The 20,460-nt window shown below is 37.3% G+C and overlaps 1 protein-coding gene across 1 annotated transcript; it reads left to right on the top strand.

Annotated features, from left to right (window-relative positions):
* Window positions 1-2,852: 2,852 nt before the first annotated feature.
* LOC121418553 (sugar transporter SWEET1-like) lies at window positions 2,853-11,170 on the top strand. The gene is made up of 7 exons (XM_041612485.1): window positions 2,853-2,959; window positions 6,249-6,400; window positions 6,864-6,941; window positions 7,609-7,732; window positions 8,622-8,783; window positions 9,340-9,459; window positions 10,375-11,170. Exons 2-7 carry the CDS (start codon window positions 6,333-6,335, stop codon window positions 10,483-10,485), a joined length of 663 nt encoding a protein of 220 aa, XP_041468419.1. The 5' UTR covers window positions 2,853-2,959; window positions 6,249-6,332; the 3' UTR covers window positions 10,486-11,170.
* The last annotated feature ends 9,290 nt before the right edge of the window (window positions 11,171-20,460 follow it).

The following is a 20,460-nucleotide window of genomic DNA, read 5'->3' as shown; positions in this document are numbered from 1 at the left end:
AGTCTCCTCATTTGGATACCGACCAGGGTGTGCATAATAATACTGTTTAGTGAAATTAAGCGACAATTTAAATTGTTATAAATTTCTTATTGTACATCCAATATTGATGAAATTTTCAATGTTATACTTGCTGGATTTTTCTCTTTTTATTCAAATTAACCTTTTCTTGTGGTGGACTTAGTAAGAAGAAAAATATAGCTCAAAATGTGAAAGGGATGATGTGTATGAGAGACTTTTCCTTTCCCATTCATGCATGTCAGTGCAATAGAAATATATATATCGATCAGTTTTAGAAAGTCATTTGGAAATATTTACAAGCAAAGTTTCATCAATTTTTAGTACAAAACGTTAGCAAATATTATAGAGAACAAAATAGAAGATGATTAAAACCATTGAATCAATTATTTTATAGTGTAATCCAAAGACAAAAAAGAAGGCTTCAAAAATATTAAGTGTCCGCACATCCGACCCCCATTCTACAGTGCGTATCAAAAAAAGTTTACACTTAGAAAAAATCCTGTGAAACTATAATTTTGTAATATCTTGAAGATTTTTTCACATTTTAACATTGGTACAGGTTCATTTAAGCAAATGACGACAAAACTGTCGAAAAATATTTCCGCTTGAGTATTAAAGCACCACTTACTTTTGAAAATTTTGTGAAAATGATTTGCGCAGAACTTTGAAATAGTTATGCAAATAAAAGTAGACCTTAATCATGAAGAAAACGTGTAATTTAGCTAGTAAAACTGATTTGAAGATATCTTTTACCTTTTTAAACTTGTTTCCTTGCCCAAAACACTTCGGAGAGTGCCCCACCCTACTCCCCCACACACCGAGGCTATCGAGATGTTATTTGCTTTACAGTGATATGTGATTTACATGAAATGGCTTATGCATTGTTCACACAGAGCCGAGTTGGATGTACGAGTTTGTTCGAGTTGTGGCGAGTTGATTTTTTGGGCTACTCGCGGTAACTCTTCATTCAACTCTTGATAACTCTCCGTTACTCGCAGCAACTCGGCACAGCTCTTGGCAGCTCGACGCAACTCGAGTGATGTCGCAGTAAGCTCGTGCAATTTTTAAAAAATTCAAAATTTTGTCAAGCTCTCGAGAACTCTTGAAAGACTCGATCAAACTCGGAACAACTCGAAGTAGACTCGCTAAACTCGTGAGAAACTCTTCGTAAACTCTTGGCAACTCGTGAAAAATCGAACTAGAAATTTGCATAAATTACCATATAATTCCATACACGAGTTCCCGCGATTCTAGTACGACCAGCTGCGAGTTCTGCACGAGCTTGCCGAGTCACTTGGGAGCAACCACGAGGTTTACAAGATCAAGTGGGTCCCTGAACATTTAGGGTCAACGAACTTTGATAATGTTGGGTGTATGTGCAGAATTTTCATCATAACTTTAAAAGTTTATGGATCTAGTTCATGAAACTTGGACATGAGATCAACAATGTATCCTTCAATATCCTGTGTCCGTTTCAGGTCACATGACCAAGATCAGATGTCATTTAAGGTCAAAGAACTTTGCCCGTGTTGGGGGTATTTGTCTAATTGGCATCATCACTTAGAAAGTTTATCGATCTACAGTGCGTATAAAAAAAAGTTTACACTTTGAAAAAATCCTGTAAAATTATATGTTTGTAATATCCTGAAGATTTTTACACATTTTAACCATGGTACAGATCCATTTTAAGCAAATGACGATATAAATGTCGAAAAATATTTCCGCTTGAGTGAGCACCACTTATTTTTGAAAAGTTGGTGAAAAATGATTTGCGCAGAACTTGAAAATTGTTGTGCGAATAAAAGTAGACCTTAATCATGAAGAATACATGGAATTTAGCTAGTAAAATTGATTAGATGATATCTTTTACCCTTTTTAAATTATTCCCTTGCCCAAAACACTTCGAAGAGTACATTGCGCCCCACCACACTCCCCCACACACCGAGGCCATCGTGACGATACACTGAGCTGTGATTTACATAAAATGGCTCAGGCTTCATTTTCATTTTGTTAATCATTTTAAAGCTTGGGAAAAGTGTGGAGAAACAAGTATTAAATGAAAAATGAAATGTAAACCCACTTTAAATGATAAAACTTAGTGAAAAATGCTGGAGATGTCTGATATAAACTTTTGTTCCGATTCAGTTATGTCCTCAGATCCAGCTGGCATAAAAAAGGGTAAAAGTTGTGCTTACTAGGTGTTGAAATTTCAATTTGGGTGGCAAATTGTTACAAAATGCTTGAATGTATCCGTTTTATTTCAATTGACTAAAAGTGTAATCTGTTTGAGCATTTCTGCGCAAACAGATTTCTGCGAGCTTTACAAAAATGGACAGTGCTCACTCAAAAGTAAGATTTTGTCAAAACTTCTAGTTCTACTTCCATTCGATAGATGAGACGCAAACCAATATTATGTGAAAAATTACCTCATGTTGTATATTTTTGAATTCCCAGCTCTTTTTCAAAGTGTAAACTTTTTTGATACGCACTGTATATATAGATAGATATACACATATACACAAAACAAGTTTATAATGATGAAAGGCTTGTTCGAGTTTTGTTGCAATCAATCGCATCATCTAAAGCTCAGATAAGTTCAGATATCAACGATCGCTAGTGTTCATTTTTTAAAAAAAAATTTATTTTTATTTTTTTAAACAAGTGCACACCTACTTACCAATAAAGCATATAGCATTTCCATTTATTTGAAAGCAGGATAAAAGAGCATTGTAGATTAAATTCCTTGCTCACGGGCATAGGTGCCGCGGCCGGGGATCGAACCCCGGACTTTCCATGTATTGCCATGCGCCTTAGACCACTCGGCCACGGCACCTCCATGGTTTATGACGTGACGTGGCGATCGCGAACAATAATTGATGACGTGAATGGATCAGCTGCTGAGCTTGAGTAGACGAAGGGATAGACGCGCGTTGTAAATAGGGTAAATATCAGCTTCTGAAACAATTTATACCGATGTTATTTTTATTCAATTTAGTGAGCATAATAGCACAATGATTTTGATTTGTTCAGGAATGTTTTCTTGTATGTTAATGATATGAAAATTGGAGGTTCAGGTCCGTGACCAATAAATATATTTTTATTTCTATCCAGTCCCACGTGCTGCAAAATTTGTTATTGTTAATTGTATTTGTGGCAGTAATTGTCAGTGCCAATATTGAATCCTGATATTACCGAAAACTTTCATAAACTCAATGATATCAAACTTAATATAACTTGCATGTGAAATATTTGGTCACTTGAAAGTAAGTAGTTACCAAAGTCCAAACCACTGTAGGAACAGTTTGAAAATTTACAATGTCACTGATCAAGCTGATCAGCATTTCATTTGTTTGAACAAAAAAAGACTTAAAAATCAATGTGTAATTTGCCCTTTTTCATCATCTATCGGCATTATCCTGGTTTAAGTCACCAATCCATTTATTTCGTCAGGGCTGGTGACTTCTTTCCACTCCCATTCCTACGAACGACTTTGTACACGGTGAGTGCACACCGACACCACTCATTCAATAAACAAGGTTATGAATAGAGAGATTTCGATTGTCTGCGACTGCAACGTATTCCTAGTTCACCGGAAGTGGTGACACCGCTCATTCAGTATCACGTTCGTACATTGATGAAAACAGTTTCGATTTAAGTCGACGTACCCGTACCACGCCACAGCATATACCAGCGTGATAGCGAGCGGGCCGTGGGCCGATGCTTGGCCGGAGAATCAGGCGTAGCATCACGCTACGAACCAGTGGGGGCGACTGTGGGTGCAACATTTGCACTCTTGCGCAAAAAGCAGAAAAACACGGTTGTTTGGAAATAAAACATCAATTACCTATCGGATATATGTAGTGTCTGAAAACAGGACACACTAAATGTAATGGAAAAGCTGGTAACAAGCAGTAATTTGCAGTTTACCAGCCCTGCTGAATCAACGAAACTCGAGTGTTGATGCGGCTTCATTTTTGCCAAGCTGGGATGACGTCATCATGTACGAACTAGCGCTCGTTCGAGCACTATGACACCGAACGTCAAAACCCTCAAATACGAGTCACAGATTTGGTCAGTGGACGAGAAGGCTCGTCACAGATTACTTCGCGCATGCGCAGTGCTCCCAAAATTCCTTAATCTCGTACGTCCACATGGCACGTCACAGAAAACGAAAGGTCTCAACTATAACCTTGTTCTCAGTTATATCTCCATGTGTGGCAAAATAATGGTGGCAATGTTTGGCTTAATTTCTCTTTTTATATGGGACAAATGCTTGATTTTCTTACACTGTCAGTTTTCATTACAGGCATTCATCATATAACTTGGCTCTTATGTAAATTTAATTCTTGAAATTATTTTTTTCTTAATTAAATATAGAGATTGAAAAATGAAAATTTTCTTGCCATATTACTTTCCACCAATAGAGGGCGTACACAAAAATATGCAAAAAATTCAAGTTTTTGAGCGCTCTGGTGAACACAAAAATTATTCTTAAGTTACTTATGAAAAATAAATTGCAACTGTATGGAAATCAGTAATTTTGGTCACAAAAGTGATATTTTAATGATTTTTCAAAGTGTGTGCTATGTACAGCATTGGCATACCATAGTCCTATCTGTAGATTCCCCACAGGCAGGATGGTTGCAGTGAACAAGTGACCGACACACCACATAACCTGGACAGCTGGCAGCTGTCTGTTTCGAGGAGTTTTTTATTTTTTAATTTCTCCTCGTACACAGAGGGCTCGCTATCATGCAGCCACCATTAGGGGACTTACAATGCAAAATCCCCCGTAGGGGCTCTTCAATTTTTGTCTTTAATGAATCAAACTTTTGAAAATGAATGTAACTGAAATGCAAATTAATATTCCCTCTTGGCATTAATTGCCAAAAAACGGGGAAAAATCATCGGCTGTCGCGCAACTTCACTTCTCTGTTTTATACGAACTTAGTACATAAACATATGGCCATTGAGTCCCCTGTACATATTGCGCTAGAACTTCGGTCTCTGTATTTGGTGAGTGAAGCCAGCGGAGTTCAGCTGAACAATCAAGTTTCATACTGTGCTTTTCCTGGTGAACTTCGCTGGCGAAGTTCTCTGGCAAAGGGGAAAGTGTCCAGTATGAAAGGTACACTGGAGAACTTCGCTGGCAAACTTCTCCACCTCGAGAGGTGGAGAACTTCCCTGGCGAAGATCACCGGTGAAACGGGCAGTATGAAAGCTAACATGAGAACTTCTCTTTAATGATGTCAGACTCCGAGGTCATTTTTTTCTCCCCGAAATCCCCTGAACTGAGATTCCGCGCTTGCTACTTCCGTGGCTAAACATAGAAGGCCATGCTTTATGAGCGATTCGATAATACCATCGAGTTAAATACCCTCGAACGTACAGTTTGTTTTTTTCACTGACGATATCAATTATAAAAGCGTCATTTTACATGCTGAAAATGTGCTTAAAATATAAAAATACTTTGATTCTTTTTTTTTTTGCTTATAATATTCCTAAAATGTGTTGTATGTTAGATTTTTTTACACCTTTTTGTATTTTGGTAAGAAGCAAGGTTTACAGTTTTCTTTTCGTTTGTTCTAATTTTGCATGCACATGCTGAATGAGCTGATCAGCAGAGAAGTGTTTTCCAGCCATCATCTCCAAACTTCAGTGATAAAATTTAAAATTAATTAGGTATCTGCAATTAATAAGGAAAGAGTTTGATTAAAATTGTAATTAAAAAAGCATGCATTTTATTGACACCTGGTCCGTACTGACTTCCGCCCAAGCAAAACACCCGTTGACTTTCGCCGGGGAAGAGATGCCAGTGCGAAAGAGTACATTTTTTTCTTTGCCGGGAAGTGAGGAATGCATACTGGAGAAGTTTGCCGGAGAAAAATGAAGAGGCCAGTTTGAAAGGGGTATAAGTAAACAACACTTCGTTCAGGGAAGACAGAAGTTTAGATTATCCTTGAGTAGGTTGCTTGATGTCAATGTTGGACTCAGATATTGGTTGCCTCTCACTTAATGCTGCACCTCAGAATTTTTGTGAAAGAGAGAAATGCAAGGTGCATGTGTGCGTCATCCCAGAATGTCATTGGGAAACTTGGCTGTTAATTTTTGTTGGTTCGAACATGACAAACATCCCCAACTGACTGGCCGATAGCCTGCAAAGAATCATTGAAAATTTTAAGAGAATTTTATAGAAATATGTTGTTTTTTCAAAATCTATTTATCCATAGATCGTGAGTGGCATCAAGATCCAGAAAGATTTAAGTTGGACCATTGATGGAGAAATCATCCTTTTTAAAGAAGGATAATGCATCATGGATTTTCAATCTGCACTGTCTTTATCTGCAACCATTTCTACCATTGGTCTGTTTTTGACTGGCATGTAAGTATGATGTCGTCGGCATTGGAGTGTTCCATGACATTGGGACTACATTTGTACCTGCAAAGTTTTACACCGTGAAGTGCAATTTTAACTTCAACGAATTGTCCATTGATGGAATTAACAAATAAATTTATAAGTTCAGTTATCCACTTTAAGGTAAATTTTTCAATAGAAGTTATCAGTGGGCAGCTGTAAGTATGTATAAGTTCATGTAAATACAAACATTAATCCCCAGGGAGTGAATACTCACTCCCCAGGGAGTGGAGGATGTGCACACATTGTGTGCAGGAATGACTGATTGAATCCGATGACCGGGGTAATAATATATCTGTAAAGCGCTTAGACACGTCGTTCCGATGGATTAAGCGCTATATAAAAAAAAGCGGATTACTATTATTATTAATCATTTGATGTTGTATTTGGGCTGATGAAACTTACCATTTCATTTTCTTTTTTCTTGTAGACAAATTTGCATGAAGATCAGATCACAGGGTAATACCAAGAACATCTCCATTTTCCCATTCATCGCAGGTATCATAAAGTAAGTGTACTCTATAATGACCTCATGCATAGCTTTTATCTTAAAGGGTCAGGGGTTCAAATCTCACCCAGCATTAATGTTCTTTGGCAAGGCGCTTATCCACATTTGTCACTCTCAACCCAGGTGTTAAATGGGTATCTGGTTTGATGTGAACGTCAATGTGATTAAATTGGCATGTGTGCACTGATAAATGGTTGCCTGGCCAGGATAGTCCCCAGGGAGTGGAGAAAGTGTACTTTGTGTGGAATAGTGATTGATCCTTTGACTGGGGGAATGATAATAATTATAGTGTTGTAAAGCTCTTACAACCACAAGTATGAAGTGCTTTATAAATCTAATAACTGTTACTATTGTTACTATAGGCATGATGATATAGGTATACATGTATAGATAAACTATGCTTTAAGAGGAGGCCTACTCGGCCCTGAAGTTGGATCTAATATAAGGAAAAGAAAATTATCAGTGAAAATTTCCCCTAAATCTGTGAAAAGATCTGAGATTTTATAAAAAGTGCATTTCGGAATGAATAATTTCTAGATACATGTATATTGGGCTACACACATTCCTATGAATTTTATTTATATTAATGTTTGTCTTTTTGGTTTTGTTTTTCAAGCAGGGACATTTTTAGTATAAACGTCTTTTCTTTTTTTTTTTGGCCCTCCAGCACAGTGTTATGGACCAAGTATGGTGTACTGATAAAGGATCAGACAGTCATTTTTACCAATGGAGTTGGTATTATTCTTCAAACGGTTTACACACTTGTCTATTACTTAAACACAAATGATAAGGTAAGTGTATTGTTTATCTTAGCACTCTTACCACTATTTCATGCAGCCTGTCAGCACTGACACTGTGCGTGATTCATGTGTACTATTTGGTGTGCATGACTCGCTCATCTTTACGGAGTAAATTCTGGAAATCTATTGGCCTAGGAAGGTTGAGATCTTTCCTCCTTCATGATTGGCTCTCAAACACCACAGGTTTTACATGTAATTGCATGCCATTCATACTTTCATGCAGCTTTGTAATTGGTCTTTGTGTCACAGCTGATTGATATTAATATACTCTACTGTGCTAAACAATTGGTATCATAATTTTTATGACCCCGGGTATAGCCGAGTCGCCATATGGGTGCTCCAGCATTCGAGGAATTTCTTTCTACCGGTTACCCAGTCACCTCACCTGGGTTGAATGCAGCACAAAGTGGGTAAATTTCTTGCTGAAGGAAAATACGCCATGGTTAGAAATCGAACCCATGTCCCTCAGATTGAAAGATGAGAGTTGCAACCAATAGACCACGACGTCTCCACAGATTTATGCTTAGCACCCCTTCCCCCTTCCAGGAAAAAAAAATGTATGTTTGCTTTAACAGAATGGGAAAAAAAACAAGGGACAGTCAGTCTGGCATGGCATATGTTTATGTCTTCTAAAAATGATACAAAAGCTCCTCAAACTTTTCTGTTTTGGATTTCCCACAATAGAATATAATTTGTAAAAAGGAGACACTGTCATTTTTTAGGTCATAAATATTAAAACCTAGGTCGATCAGAACATTTTTTTTCAAGGGGGGGGTCATATTTGAATGAAGTGGGAGTACAGCAAACAAACTTTCCTCACTTTTTGTCCTATTATAAAAGCAAAAATATGTTCATTTGACTTGTTTTATTTTTGTTGCAGAAGAATGTGCATTCCAAGCTCCTATACACAAGCCTGATCTTGTATCCAACACTAGGGGCTGTGAAATTCATGGACATATCAGCAGCAACAGCCATTCACTACATAGGCTTAGCATCCTCATTCGCAACAGTACTCATGTATGCAGCACCTCTTAGTGTAGTGGTAAGTGAACATATTCGTAAACTCTAAAGAGACTTGGAGGCCTTCTTAACATTTTTGCGATTAATCTGTAACCTGAAAAGTCTGTGCAACGTTGTTTAGTAAGCCTTGTCTTTCAAGTTTGGCGTAACATCTGGGACCTACATGTAACAGTGTCATCGACGAATTCCATTTAAAACGCACTCACACACAAAAAAGGAAGTAACATATATATATGAGGAATTTCAAAAGCAATGAAATGATAAAGTGTTTTCAAAGCAATTATTTTAATATTTATTTGGATTTCATGAGATATCTGCGTTGTCATTGTAAAGCACTAACATGTCTCTATTTATTACTTTCCATAGCAAGTGGTCACCCAAGTGGCCTGCTTGCTAGGTGATCTTATGCACAGTATTTGACAAATCTTGATTGTTTGTCCCTTTCCTTTTTTAATAGATATTTCTGACTTTCCTTTGGTCTGAAAAGTTTGGGAATGATTATTTGTACACTTCAAAGAAATGCGTTGTACTGTACATTTCATTCAATCGGAAGTAATTTTTTTCCTCCTTTTTTCTAGGCTCAGGTCATCAAAACCAAAAGTACTGAGGCCCTCCCCTTTCCTCTATCATTTGTGGGATTGCTAGTATCGTTGCAGTGGTTCTTGTATGGACGTCTTGTCCAGGACTCATTTATTCAGGTGAGTTTGATCTGAGCAAGTTAGGCGAATAATTCCTAATGTTGGGTCACTAAGCAAGCCCTGTACAGTAAAGGGTGCAAGATCTGACTTGGGGGTTGAGAGATTCTAGGGCCACGTCTTACAAAGAGTTGAGATTGATCTGATCGATCGCAACTATGGACGGCCAGCAACGTCAGCATATAAAATGCAAGTTTGTTCAAAATCTTTTTCTAGATATGAATGTATATCCAAAGATTCATTGATTTCTTGACAATTTGATGTGTTCTCCTTTGTTTACAAAGGACATTTTACAAATTTCCTGTAGAAGAAATTATGACACTGATGGATTTCCATAGAGTTACGATTGATTGGATTGATCGTAACTATTTGTGAGACGGGGCCTAGATCTTTGGCAGTGCATGGGTGTGCAAGGAGAGGCAGACCAAGTGTGTTGCTTTGTATGGAAGTGATAATAATTACAAGATCACAGTTATTGATCACATTACAAATGTGACATTTCCATAATGATAAGAATAGATAATAGACATAATTCATACAAACAAGTTCAAGTATAGATAAGGGATAGATAAACTCTTCGCTCTACCCCTAACTGAGCCATGCAGGATGGGAGGGGGGGGCATTTGGTTTAACTTAAGCATGGTTATTTCCATAAGTTGTATTCCAAATCAGAAATGATCTAATTACAGAAAATATGAGGAATTCAATTTTACTGGTACAGAATATGACCAAAGCTCCAATGAGAGAATTTAGTAAACAGGTTGTTGATGCGGCCTGTGTTTATTTAGTTTTCCCGTATTGCACCTGACGACGATGGTACAAAGTTCAACGCACTTTTCTTTTGGGATTACCCTAGATGTTGGTTACATGTATTGGCACAATCATCATGATATCGATTATTTTTTTTCCTTCTTCTAGATTCCCAACTTCATGGGTCTGCTCCTGGGCGCATTTCAAATGTCTCTCTTTATTCGATATCCTGGCCCCTCTCGGAAATACGACCTCTCGGGACCATCGAGTGTCATTTGAAGGACTCGCTTAGATAGCAATGAAAAGTAAACAGTAACACTCACGGAGGAAACCGGTTTTATCGGCTTTCTCTCTCTGACACCAAGAATCTTGAAGTTTCTATTCCTTGATTCATCCATGTGCAATGACGGTAGAGGTTGCAAAAAGCAGGCGGGGATCGAAGAGACGAATCATGTGTGCTATTGTATTCTCAGCAAAGCATTTAACCTGTTGCCAACTGGAACTGGTTGCAAACTGTACAAGGTCTATGGGAATTACAGAATTCAGTATTCAGCGGGTTAATCTTACTCCATGTGCTTGGTCGCATCCACTTTTGAATTCGGCCAGAGGCAGCTTCATTAGCCCTGTGAGTCATCAGTTAAAGCGCTTGAACATGATAGTGACATTTGATGGGGGGTTGGATGATACCCCCTCCCCTTGAATTTTGAATTTTATACAACAGCATTAGAGAAATAATCATCCTAGAGTGACCAAAAATCTTATAAAATAACCTTGAATGAAATGTACTGTAGTTGCTGTTAAGACAACTTCTAAAAAAACCTGGGTAAGATGGTGTTCATGCTATACTGCGAGTATGTTTAATGTTAAATAAATAAAAAAGAATGTGTCTCTCCCGGCCTCCCTTCTCTCGTTACTAATCATTAGATTTTGCATGGCCATGTGTAAGGGAGACAAACATGAATTACAAGTTGAGCAAAATTCAACAAGAAAAATGAGAAAAGAGGGATTATGAGAGCTTGAATAAAAGTCGGGAAGGTCTGAAAATTTGTAAACACTATCTATTTTGGTTATTGGCAGTTTAATTAATATAATGGTGATGTAGGGTATTGACAACTCCCATGTATGTGGTTCAGTACAGATTTACGGAAATGACATCTTTTTTCAAGTTCTAGGCAGAATTTTATATTTTTTTAAAGTGAACCTATTAATTTTTTGTCTATGCTATTATATTTGGTAAGCGTGATAGGGAAGAAAAGACGCTGAGAAACAATCACAAAGACTTGTTGACGATTATGCACAAGCCCAAATTAGAGAGCTATCTTCAGCATCTAGATTGCTATCTACTCACTACATTGCTATTTTGAAATTTTATGTAGCTTTCAATATCTAACTTTAAACAAAAAAAATCTCAGCTTTCTATATTCCTTGTCTCTTTTCTTTCAAATTTACACCACACAGTTTGTCTTACTATTTCTACTTCACAAGTCATTTTACATGTATAGTGAGTGATTGTATTACCGACTGGCCTTGTATTACCGAACGCGCGCATCATATGCGTCAGAAAATAATCAAATACGCTCAAACCTTTGCAACTTCCAAAGGGAACTTGAATAGAAAAATGATGAAAAATTATCAAAAACACAATTTTGAAGTCTTTATATCCCCAAAACAATAAAATATGGTCAAAATAGCTCATCAGTGACTTTGTTGTTTTCCCATAGAAAACACATGTTCGGTAAAAAGATACCTTTTTCTTTCAAGTGACCAAAATATTTCACTTGCGAAGAGGGGTCCGATTGGAAGCTGATGTCGTAAAAATGAAAAACATTTTCTGCATATTTTCATTTAGTAGGTATAAGTTTGGTGAATTTTATTGGAATAATGTGTTTGATATGATCAAATTCATGATAAGTGTTTGGTAATATGATCCACTACCATCCAAGTAAAGTTTAATTTCCCTTTAACTAAATGCCACATACTTTCATGTAACACATTGAAAATGTTTTTGCATGATGGAAAGGGATTGAATTCTGAATACTATTATAAGTAGCATCATAACTTTCATTAAAATTTGCATCATAGGTTGCCTAGTTAGAATGTATAAAACATGTGTTGTGCTTTGTAGCTTACAGAATATTTACTAATTGTTTAATTGTTAATTTTGCTTTGAATTTCGCTAAGGATTTTTCAAACAGACACTTTCAATGGTATTTTATAAAACATTTCAGAATACAGGTACCCTAAAACACAACTAGCTAAACTGTACTCTGAATAACATCCTTAATATTCATCTACAGTGCTTACTATTGTGTCCTAAACATTGAATTTGAACAACTCCTTATGCCAAATTAATATGGAATTACCTGCATTTTTGAAATTTTAAGGTGATAATATATATTAAATGTTGCTGGGTCTCTAATGCTCTATTTTACAATAAATGTGTCGTTTTTATTTCCATATTCTTGTAAATTATTGTAATCATGTTTTAATTTTCTTTAATGAACTAGTATCTGATAATTTTTTTTTTTTTATAGAATTAGATCATTTCTTGCAATAAATCTTTTGTAGGCATTAAAAGTTTGCAGCTCTATGCATTGAAATAGGTGATGGTTTAACTTAATATTTTTTTATATGACAATCATTTATTACAAATGATGTATTTCTGAATTACCTTTGGGTTCAACTCCACTTTGGAGAAATGCTATGATTTTTTAGTTTGGCAATCCCAAGCAAAAGTGGACATTTAAACAAAAAATTGTTGGCTCTTGTCCAAAAACAGACAAAATCAAGTCTCATGACTTATTCCACTATCTAAAAAATTCTGGGCAATCGATCCTTTGCTCATGCCAGGCAGGCCCTGTGAAATTCACTTCCACAGGAGCTGACTAACTCAAACTCTGCAACATCCTTCAATGGCAACCTGAAATTGCATTTGTTCACCAGCAGGTACTAGGTTTGAAAACAAAGTTTTCCTCCCTCATTTATAATGTGCCTTTTCTAAGTTCAGTTTTATGTTTGCTCTCTTCTAAGCGCCTTGAGCATTTAATCAAAATGGAAAAGACGCTATATAAATCCTATGTATTATTGTTAAAACTTTGGGATGTTGGCAATTTATATCTCATGACAAACAGAGGAGCTGCTCGTCTGTGAGGTCACAAAATTAAAAAATTCATAACTCCGGTTTATTATTTGAAGGATTTTCATCGGACCCTCCCTAATGTTTCCCTCTAATTTTTCTGCTTTTAATAAAATGAACTTATCTTCCTTTAAGCGATCATATTTACAACGTTATGCTGCACATATCTGAATTTGTAGGTATTTACACTGTCTTTAATATTCTGATCAACTCAACCTTAGTATGTTGGGGGCTACTTTACATGAATGCTTTGGCAACCTGCCTTTAACTGCATGTTTTAATTGATTTGTTAAAGGAGAATGAAACCATTGGAACAAGATAGCTTGTGTGAAAACAGAAAAATCAAAGAAACAGATCAACAAAAGTTTGAGAAAAATCGGACAATAAATGAGAAAGTTATGAGCATTTAAATATTGCAATCACTAATGCTATGGAGATCCTCCCATTGGCAATGCGACAAGGATGTGTGATGTCACTGATGAACAACTCTCCCCATTACTTTAGTATATATTTCACTTGAATTGCCTCTTTTATCACATCTATCCAGAGATCATGTGTTCTTTCTACATGAGGGCATGTAATACATAGTTTTTTTAAAAATACATCATGGATAAAGAGTTTGTATCATCATAAGAAAAAGCAAAAAGAGACATTTTGAGGGTATTTTATAGTCCACCAAAAGGAAAGTTGTTCATCAGTGACATCACACATCCTTGTCGCATTGCCAATGGGAGGATCTCCATAGCATTAGTGATTGCAATATTTAAATGCTCATAACTTTCTCATTTATTGTCCGATTTTTCTCAAACTTTCTTTATTCTTATTCTTCGATTTTTCTTTTCCTACACAAGCCTATTTGTTCCAAAGGTTTCATTCCCCTTTAAAGTCATCCATAAAATTTAGATTGGATTTGTTTTAATGGTAGTATGAAAAGTTACAATTGATAAAGTAACTCTGCCATCCGATGGTAACTGCCCTCAAATCCTTGATTCTGATTGGCTGATTAGCATTGTAGTTACTATTGAATGGCAAGTTACTATGATAGTAACTTTTATGCAACGGGCCAAGGAGGGAGGAAAATCATTGTAGTTTGGCTATAACTGAAGAATGTATCTATTAATGAATTTGACAGACTAAATTTTACATGCATGATTGTGGTATATCATTGAAGTATTATATTTGTTTGAAGAACGCGATGCTATTTCTCCTGAATTGTATAGATAATTCATTTGATAATCTAATTTGATTCTTGTGTATATGTTATATGTAATTTCGGATCATTCCTTTTTACTTTACATCATTATACATGTGTGCCAATTTTTAGTGGATTCTTTTATTGAACAAAGATCGATTAGTTAGATTTTCTATTGATTTATTGCCAGTGGGTTTTACATGTGCATGTAGGTATTCATTTCGCTCAAGAACCTGTACTGTGCCTTTTAAGTGCATTTTTAAAACAAATGATCTTTTATTGAAGTTTGAGAGGAGGGTTACAAAAATTAGCGACAAAGCTTTTAATTGACTAAATGTTGCTGTTATTTTATATCTTTTCATTCATAATTCTTTAAGTATGCATATGCTTTTCGGGCAAACAGATCTGTGCTGAAAATTTTTGTTTGAGATTTGCAATTCTGTAAAGATGCAATTAAAATATTTCTTTGTATACATCTCATTGATTATTATTACATTGACATCTTTAATAAGTAAAGCCCATTGCACATTCCGAGTCAGTTTGCTGTCCTTTTTTGGAAAAAAAATAAGGGTGTTAATTTCTTTTTCATCTCAAACAAACTAAGGTTATGGATTAAAGGAGGGGGCAAGTAAAGGAATGGGGTCTAATCGTTGGTGAGAATATAGATAGACATATAACCCTGTGAAGATTACAATCATTTCCTAAAAAAGAATATTCTCCATAAAACGTTGCATGAAAGCCTTAAAATCAAATCGACCTCTAATCCAATCTCATAATCATTTGAAATATAGCTCCTTTTCCTTTTGGTTACACTACTCAATGTTTGGCCAACTAAACCAAGCGGTTTTCACGTTTCGTCAGCATATCTTTTTTTTGTCTATTTGTAATTTTAACCTCATATTGACAATGGATTATCTGTTTGCATATAATCATATTCCTGAAGCTCTCGATTATTTTGTTGAATAAAGCAATGTATCTGATGTATTAAAACAAATACTTGAATTTCGATGTACTATTTAAAAGTGTCAGTCTTTTTTTCAGTCAAGTGTTGTTACCATGGACTGCCGAGTTATATTAGCATTTTTCTCTCTCTCCGTTATTGTGATGAAAAAGTCGAGGGAATTTTCTTCTTGAAACGAAAAATGAATAGGCCTACCGATACAATCAACATGATTTGACTATTCGCACCAACCAGATTTCCCCCTGTAACTGTTCGATTGGTTTAGATAGTTCATGTAGGTGAGGGTGGGTGTGAGAGTGAGAACATAGGGTTAGAGAGAGATTTAAAGAACTTGAAGAAATATAAACCTCATTCGTTACGATTGATTACAATGGTATTGATTATGACATAAATAAACATGCGTATTGATATGCAATCGAGCAAAATGAGCGAGCAAATTCTCAATAGTTCGAAGACTGGATGGAGTTCAAAACTGTTTTTCTTTTTAAACCAAATGAGGATTAAACAGTTCGAAATGTATAACAGTACAGTATTCAACATTATAGTACATTCATTACATTCAAAATTGTGAACAAATGTTCATTCACATTTGAAAAACGTATGAAATAGTTTTGCTAATGAATGCTCTCATATGTATTTTAACCGGTGTGTTGGCTCAATTGGTAGAGCGTCCGTCTCGCAACCGGGAGGTACTACTACTACTACTACTACTACTACTACTACTACTACTACTACTACTACTACTACTATACTACTACTTCTACTACTATTACTACTACTACAAATAATAAATAAATAATTGTAATAATAACAACCCATTTTTACCCACGGTAGCCACTTCATCTATAAGCCGATCTTCTACTGGGCCTAGCTTGCAGGTCATTATATACCCTCTTTGTCATATTATCACCTGACAAAAAAATCAGAAGGTCCCATTTTGGGGTTAAATCTTTGAATGCTGACTCGACCGTGAATCGAACTCGTGAACTCTCGCTCATGAAGTGGACGTTCTACCACTGAATTCCTGTGCTATTTTTTCTGGGTTTTTTTTAATCTCAGTCTGTCGCTATTTTTGGACAAGTGTTGTTCTTCCAATCTTTTGAGATAAGAAAAACATCGGTTTTTAAAAACTTCTGCTGCGAACATATCACACATTTCTTACTACAGCAAAACTTACTATAAATGCAATCATGAGTGTCCCTTGAAAATAAAACAAATCTGAAATATATATATCTTTTGCTAACATGGTATCGAATCGGATAATTCGTCGTAACGGTTTTTTAGATTCCGAGCACATAAACTCTCGCAAACATAATTATGTTGTTGCAAACATGTATGATGTCACACGTCATCAGCAAACTTTTATCCAATCAGAGCAAAGGGTAAAATCACGTGCTAGGCGAAACTCGTCCCACTGTCCCCTAAGAATCCCTGCTCCTGGAGGAATCGGCACAGATAGTGCTGGATATTATCAAACTGGCGGTAGCCAATGGGATCCGAACCCGGGGGGGGGGGCACTTACATTGACGAGTGGATACCATGCGCGACCAAAAAACACGTAAAAAGGATGTCTTTTTCACGATAGGGCACGTTACGTACGTAACGTGATAAGGGTGACAAAAACACAAAAATAATGAAAAAATGAGGGTATCTATTTCGCTCGGAAAATTACGTGTTTAGGGTCGAATTTGCGGGGATGATAAAACAAAATTAAAATGTTTTATAAAGGATGTCCTTTTTGCCCCAACACTTCGTGTTTAGAGTCCGATTTGCGCGAGGTGTAGAAGCTGGGGTCGTACTAAACCAAATAAGGTAAAGCCGGCGATCCGAAGGACCCGTAACAATAAAACATCCTGTACTTGTTTAGGGGTTCATTTCAGGGAATATTTGCCAAGAGTATCGTTTTGTTTCCAATACTTGTTAAGGGTAGGGTTTCACACGCCAATACTTGTTAAGGGGTGCATTTTCAGAACATGAAAATTACGTGTTTAGGGTGCTTTTCGAGACCCCTTGGTCGCGCATGGTATCCACTCGTGAATGGAAGTGGCCCCCCGGGGATCCGAAAGATACGGAAGACAGCCCGGTAGGAACCGACCAGAATGAACAAGAATCCTGCAAAGAAAAGATTTTAAAAAATATAAAAGGAGGACATTGGGATGGGGTCGACGAAAAAAAAGTGATGATATCCATTATCCATAGTAACGTTGTAACATTTCAATATGTAACACAATTCTATGCAAAAAGAGGGGAAAAAGGAGCATACCCTAGTTTACGGGCACGGAACTTGATTGAAACTTTCATCAACAAGTGCATGGGTTACACACAAGACTAGCAGAAATACAACAGGTTGTATCAATACTTGTCTTGTTCTAAAATTGTTCATAATATATATGGTTCTGCTGTTGCCATCACCGCTACCACACCCTAAGACTTTTACCCCTCGAACCAAAGTAACCGCTACCACTCCTACTGCGTACTCTTCATGATTTATTTCCAATTCGTCTGATGCCAATTCGTCCAATTGCCTACTTGGCTACTATCATTTGGTATACAATCAGTTCGTCTACTGTCCACATGGTCTAAGTGCCAATTAGTTTACTCACAATTTCGTCTAATAACCAGGTAGTCAAAGCCATTTAGTCCATATACCATTTGGTCTAATCGGGATAAGTGATAAATTATTGTGCAAAATGAATGAAAATAAAATGGATACTGGACCAACTGGTTTATGAGACGAAATGGTGATCAGACGAAGTGATGATTGGACCAATTGTTGTTAGAGGTAATGTTGATGGACTGAATGGCATTAGACTAATGTGGTGAGTGGACGAGTTGCACGAATTGGCAATTTACCCTCTTCACCAACGCTATCTGGTCTGAAGAAAGCCGTGACATTGCAGAAGACGGACTTGCCGCATGAGCGGAAGGGAAATAAATAAATGTCCCATCGAATCATAGAAACGTCCTACTCGTAATCATGGTAATAGGGAGTTTTCGCTTCTACGACATATGAGACGGATTGACAAGAACACAGTAAATGTATTGAAAATGCCCGTCAAATGATAATTAACACCTGGGAGGTCTTTGTCGAAATTGGTGAACATAACAGCAGTTTCGTCCTAAGTTTCAGAGCTCACAAAAACTTGCAAATATCTCGTTTGTCGCTTTCAAAGTTGTGTTTAGGAGATCTCAGGTTTGATCCTGTTCTGTGTTTTCATCGGGCTGTATATAGATCTTCAGATTCTGCTGAAATTCTAACCTGGCCCGCCAAAGTTCGTCGTGGTCAATATCCTCCCTCTCTTTAACAGTATCGGATGGGCGTCGTGGACACCGCAGAGCGGGACGCAATGACGTTCCCGGGGAGGGGGGGGGGGGCACTCGACCAAAAGAGTGGTGGGGGTGTGCCGCCGCGAGCGAGACAAAAAACGGGGGCCTTGGAGCGGCCGGGCATATTGTAAAAAGGAGGGTCCTCAGAACGGGATTCGGAACTACAAATGTTTGTGAAAAAGGGGGTCTTTGGAACGAATCGCCAGCGTGAGAGTGCGTATGAATCCCTATGGAACGGATATGCGTGTATGATGCAGCTATAGCCCGGCTGCCAGCCGTCCGCCGGATGCGCTCGCGCAGCGGCGATGGTCGGACAGTGCTCTGCGGCCGCTTTTCACCAAAATTGCAGCTCATTGTAGCGGAACGGCGTAACGAAAAATACGCTATGCTTTGGAGCGGCTTTCTTTGTTCTTTTGTCAACAAGACAAAAATGCTATGCCTTGGAACGGAAATTTGAGTGTAAAAATGGGGGTAACCTCCGCGGCACATACCCACTATGAATTATATACTGAATGCCCTCCCCCCCCGGGTGACGCTCCTATACTGATATGCCATGGAAGGCCACAGCACATGAACAACAGAGTCCTCCCCGGCCCATACTCGGCCTGTAGATGGTCAGGTATGGCATCAAGAAAATCCCGATGTGCGTGCCAAAATGAGTGATTGCCGCAGCTTGGCAATAATATTCCCTATAGTACTGGTGAAAGGTCTCACTTGGCTGTTGCCTCAGTGGAGAAGAGAAAATGCATACGGGAGACATAGACGATTCTGCATTTTGATTTGGCCCTGATTATCATTATTTGTCTATGGAGTCATATGAGTTATACAATAGGTCGAAGCTTTTCATTGAAATATAATAATATGTTCAGCATCTTCAGGACACATATTATTGTACCCGGATATTGTAATAGTTTTGTGATCATGAGTTTACAATCATTGCAACTTTTGAGGTGAAGTCCTAATGTCTGATCGCTTTAATAATTCTTTAGAGCCCAATTTCCCTAATGTTCAACTGAGGGAGGGGGGGGGGATAAATCACCTGTAAGTTGCTTCCTCCCCAAAATATCTGATCTGTAAACTAACAGGATCCGCGGTCAAGCGGTCAGCTATACCTATGCCGCTTGTTAAGATGCTCAGCCTAATTACCAAAGGAAGGCTAAAGATATTCGTTCGACACAACCCATTCGATTTTTTTTTCAATTTGATATTGCTGATTGACAAAAGTGTATGAATATGATTGAAAATCTAACACTGATTCTAGAACTAGTGACTAGTGAACTTCATTTCCCCAAATTTTTACTGTTTCAGTTGATAAATTTGATCCCATCATAGTTATCTTCATAAATGGCGATTTATCTTTAATATGAGCTGGCCTCGATACCCTTCTCTGGTCAGATGTGGGAAATCAGATTTACATCCTATTCAATGGTAGTAAACATTCGACCCTCTAATTTCACGTTTATTTTTGTATGAATTTTTCATAAGTGTCATTTTAACACACACGTCTATTATATGGGGAATGTTTTACGCGCGTGACGCCTCAATGGCGTCAGAGTGCATTGTGTGCCGGAGTGTTTGCCAGTGCGGCTATTAGTATTATCAGCTTTTCTTCGTTACCCTATTGTAAATTTCATGACA

Source organism: Lytechinus variegatus, chromosome 1 (genome assembly GCF_018143015.1).
Source record: "Lytechinus variegatus isolate NC3 chromosome 1, Lvar_3.0, whole genome shotgun sequence".
Classification (NCBI taxonomy): domain Eukaryota; kingdom Metazoa; phylum Echinodermata; class Echinoidea; order Temnopleuroida; family Toxopneustidae; genus Lytechinus; species Lytechinus variegatus.
The sequence above is the reverse complement of the archived record's forward strand: the minus strand, read 5'-3'. Positions and strand labels throughout refer to the sequence as shown.

Bases quoted from the DNA above. Each gene is read 5' to 3' on its own strand.
- LOC121418553 (XM_041612485.1), top strand. From the start codon at position 6,333: ATGGATTTTCAATCTGCACTGTCTTTATCTGCAACCATTTCTACCATT. The intron at 8,784-9,339 runs GTAAGTGAACAT...CCTTTTTTCTAG, and splicing joins CAGCACCTCTTAGTGTAGTG to GCTCAGGTCATCAAAACCAA. The intron at 9,460-10,374 runs GTGAGTTTGATC...TCCTTCTTCTAG, and splicing joins TCCAGGACTCATTTATTCAG to ATTCCCAACTTCATGGGTCT.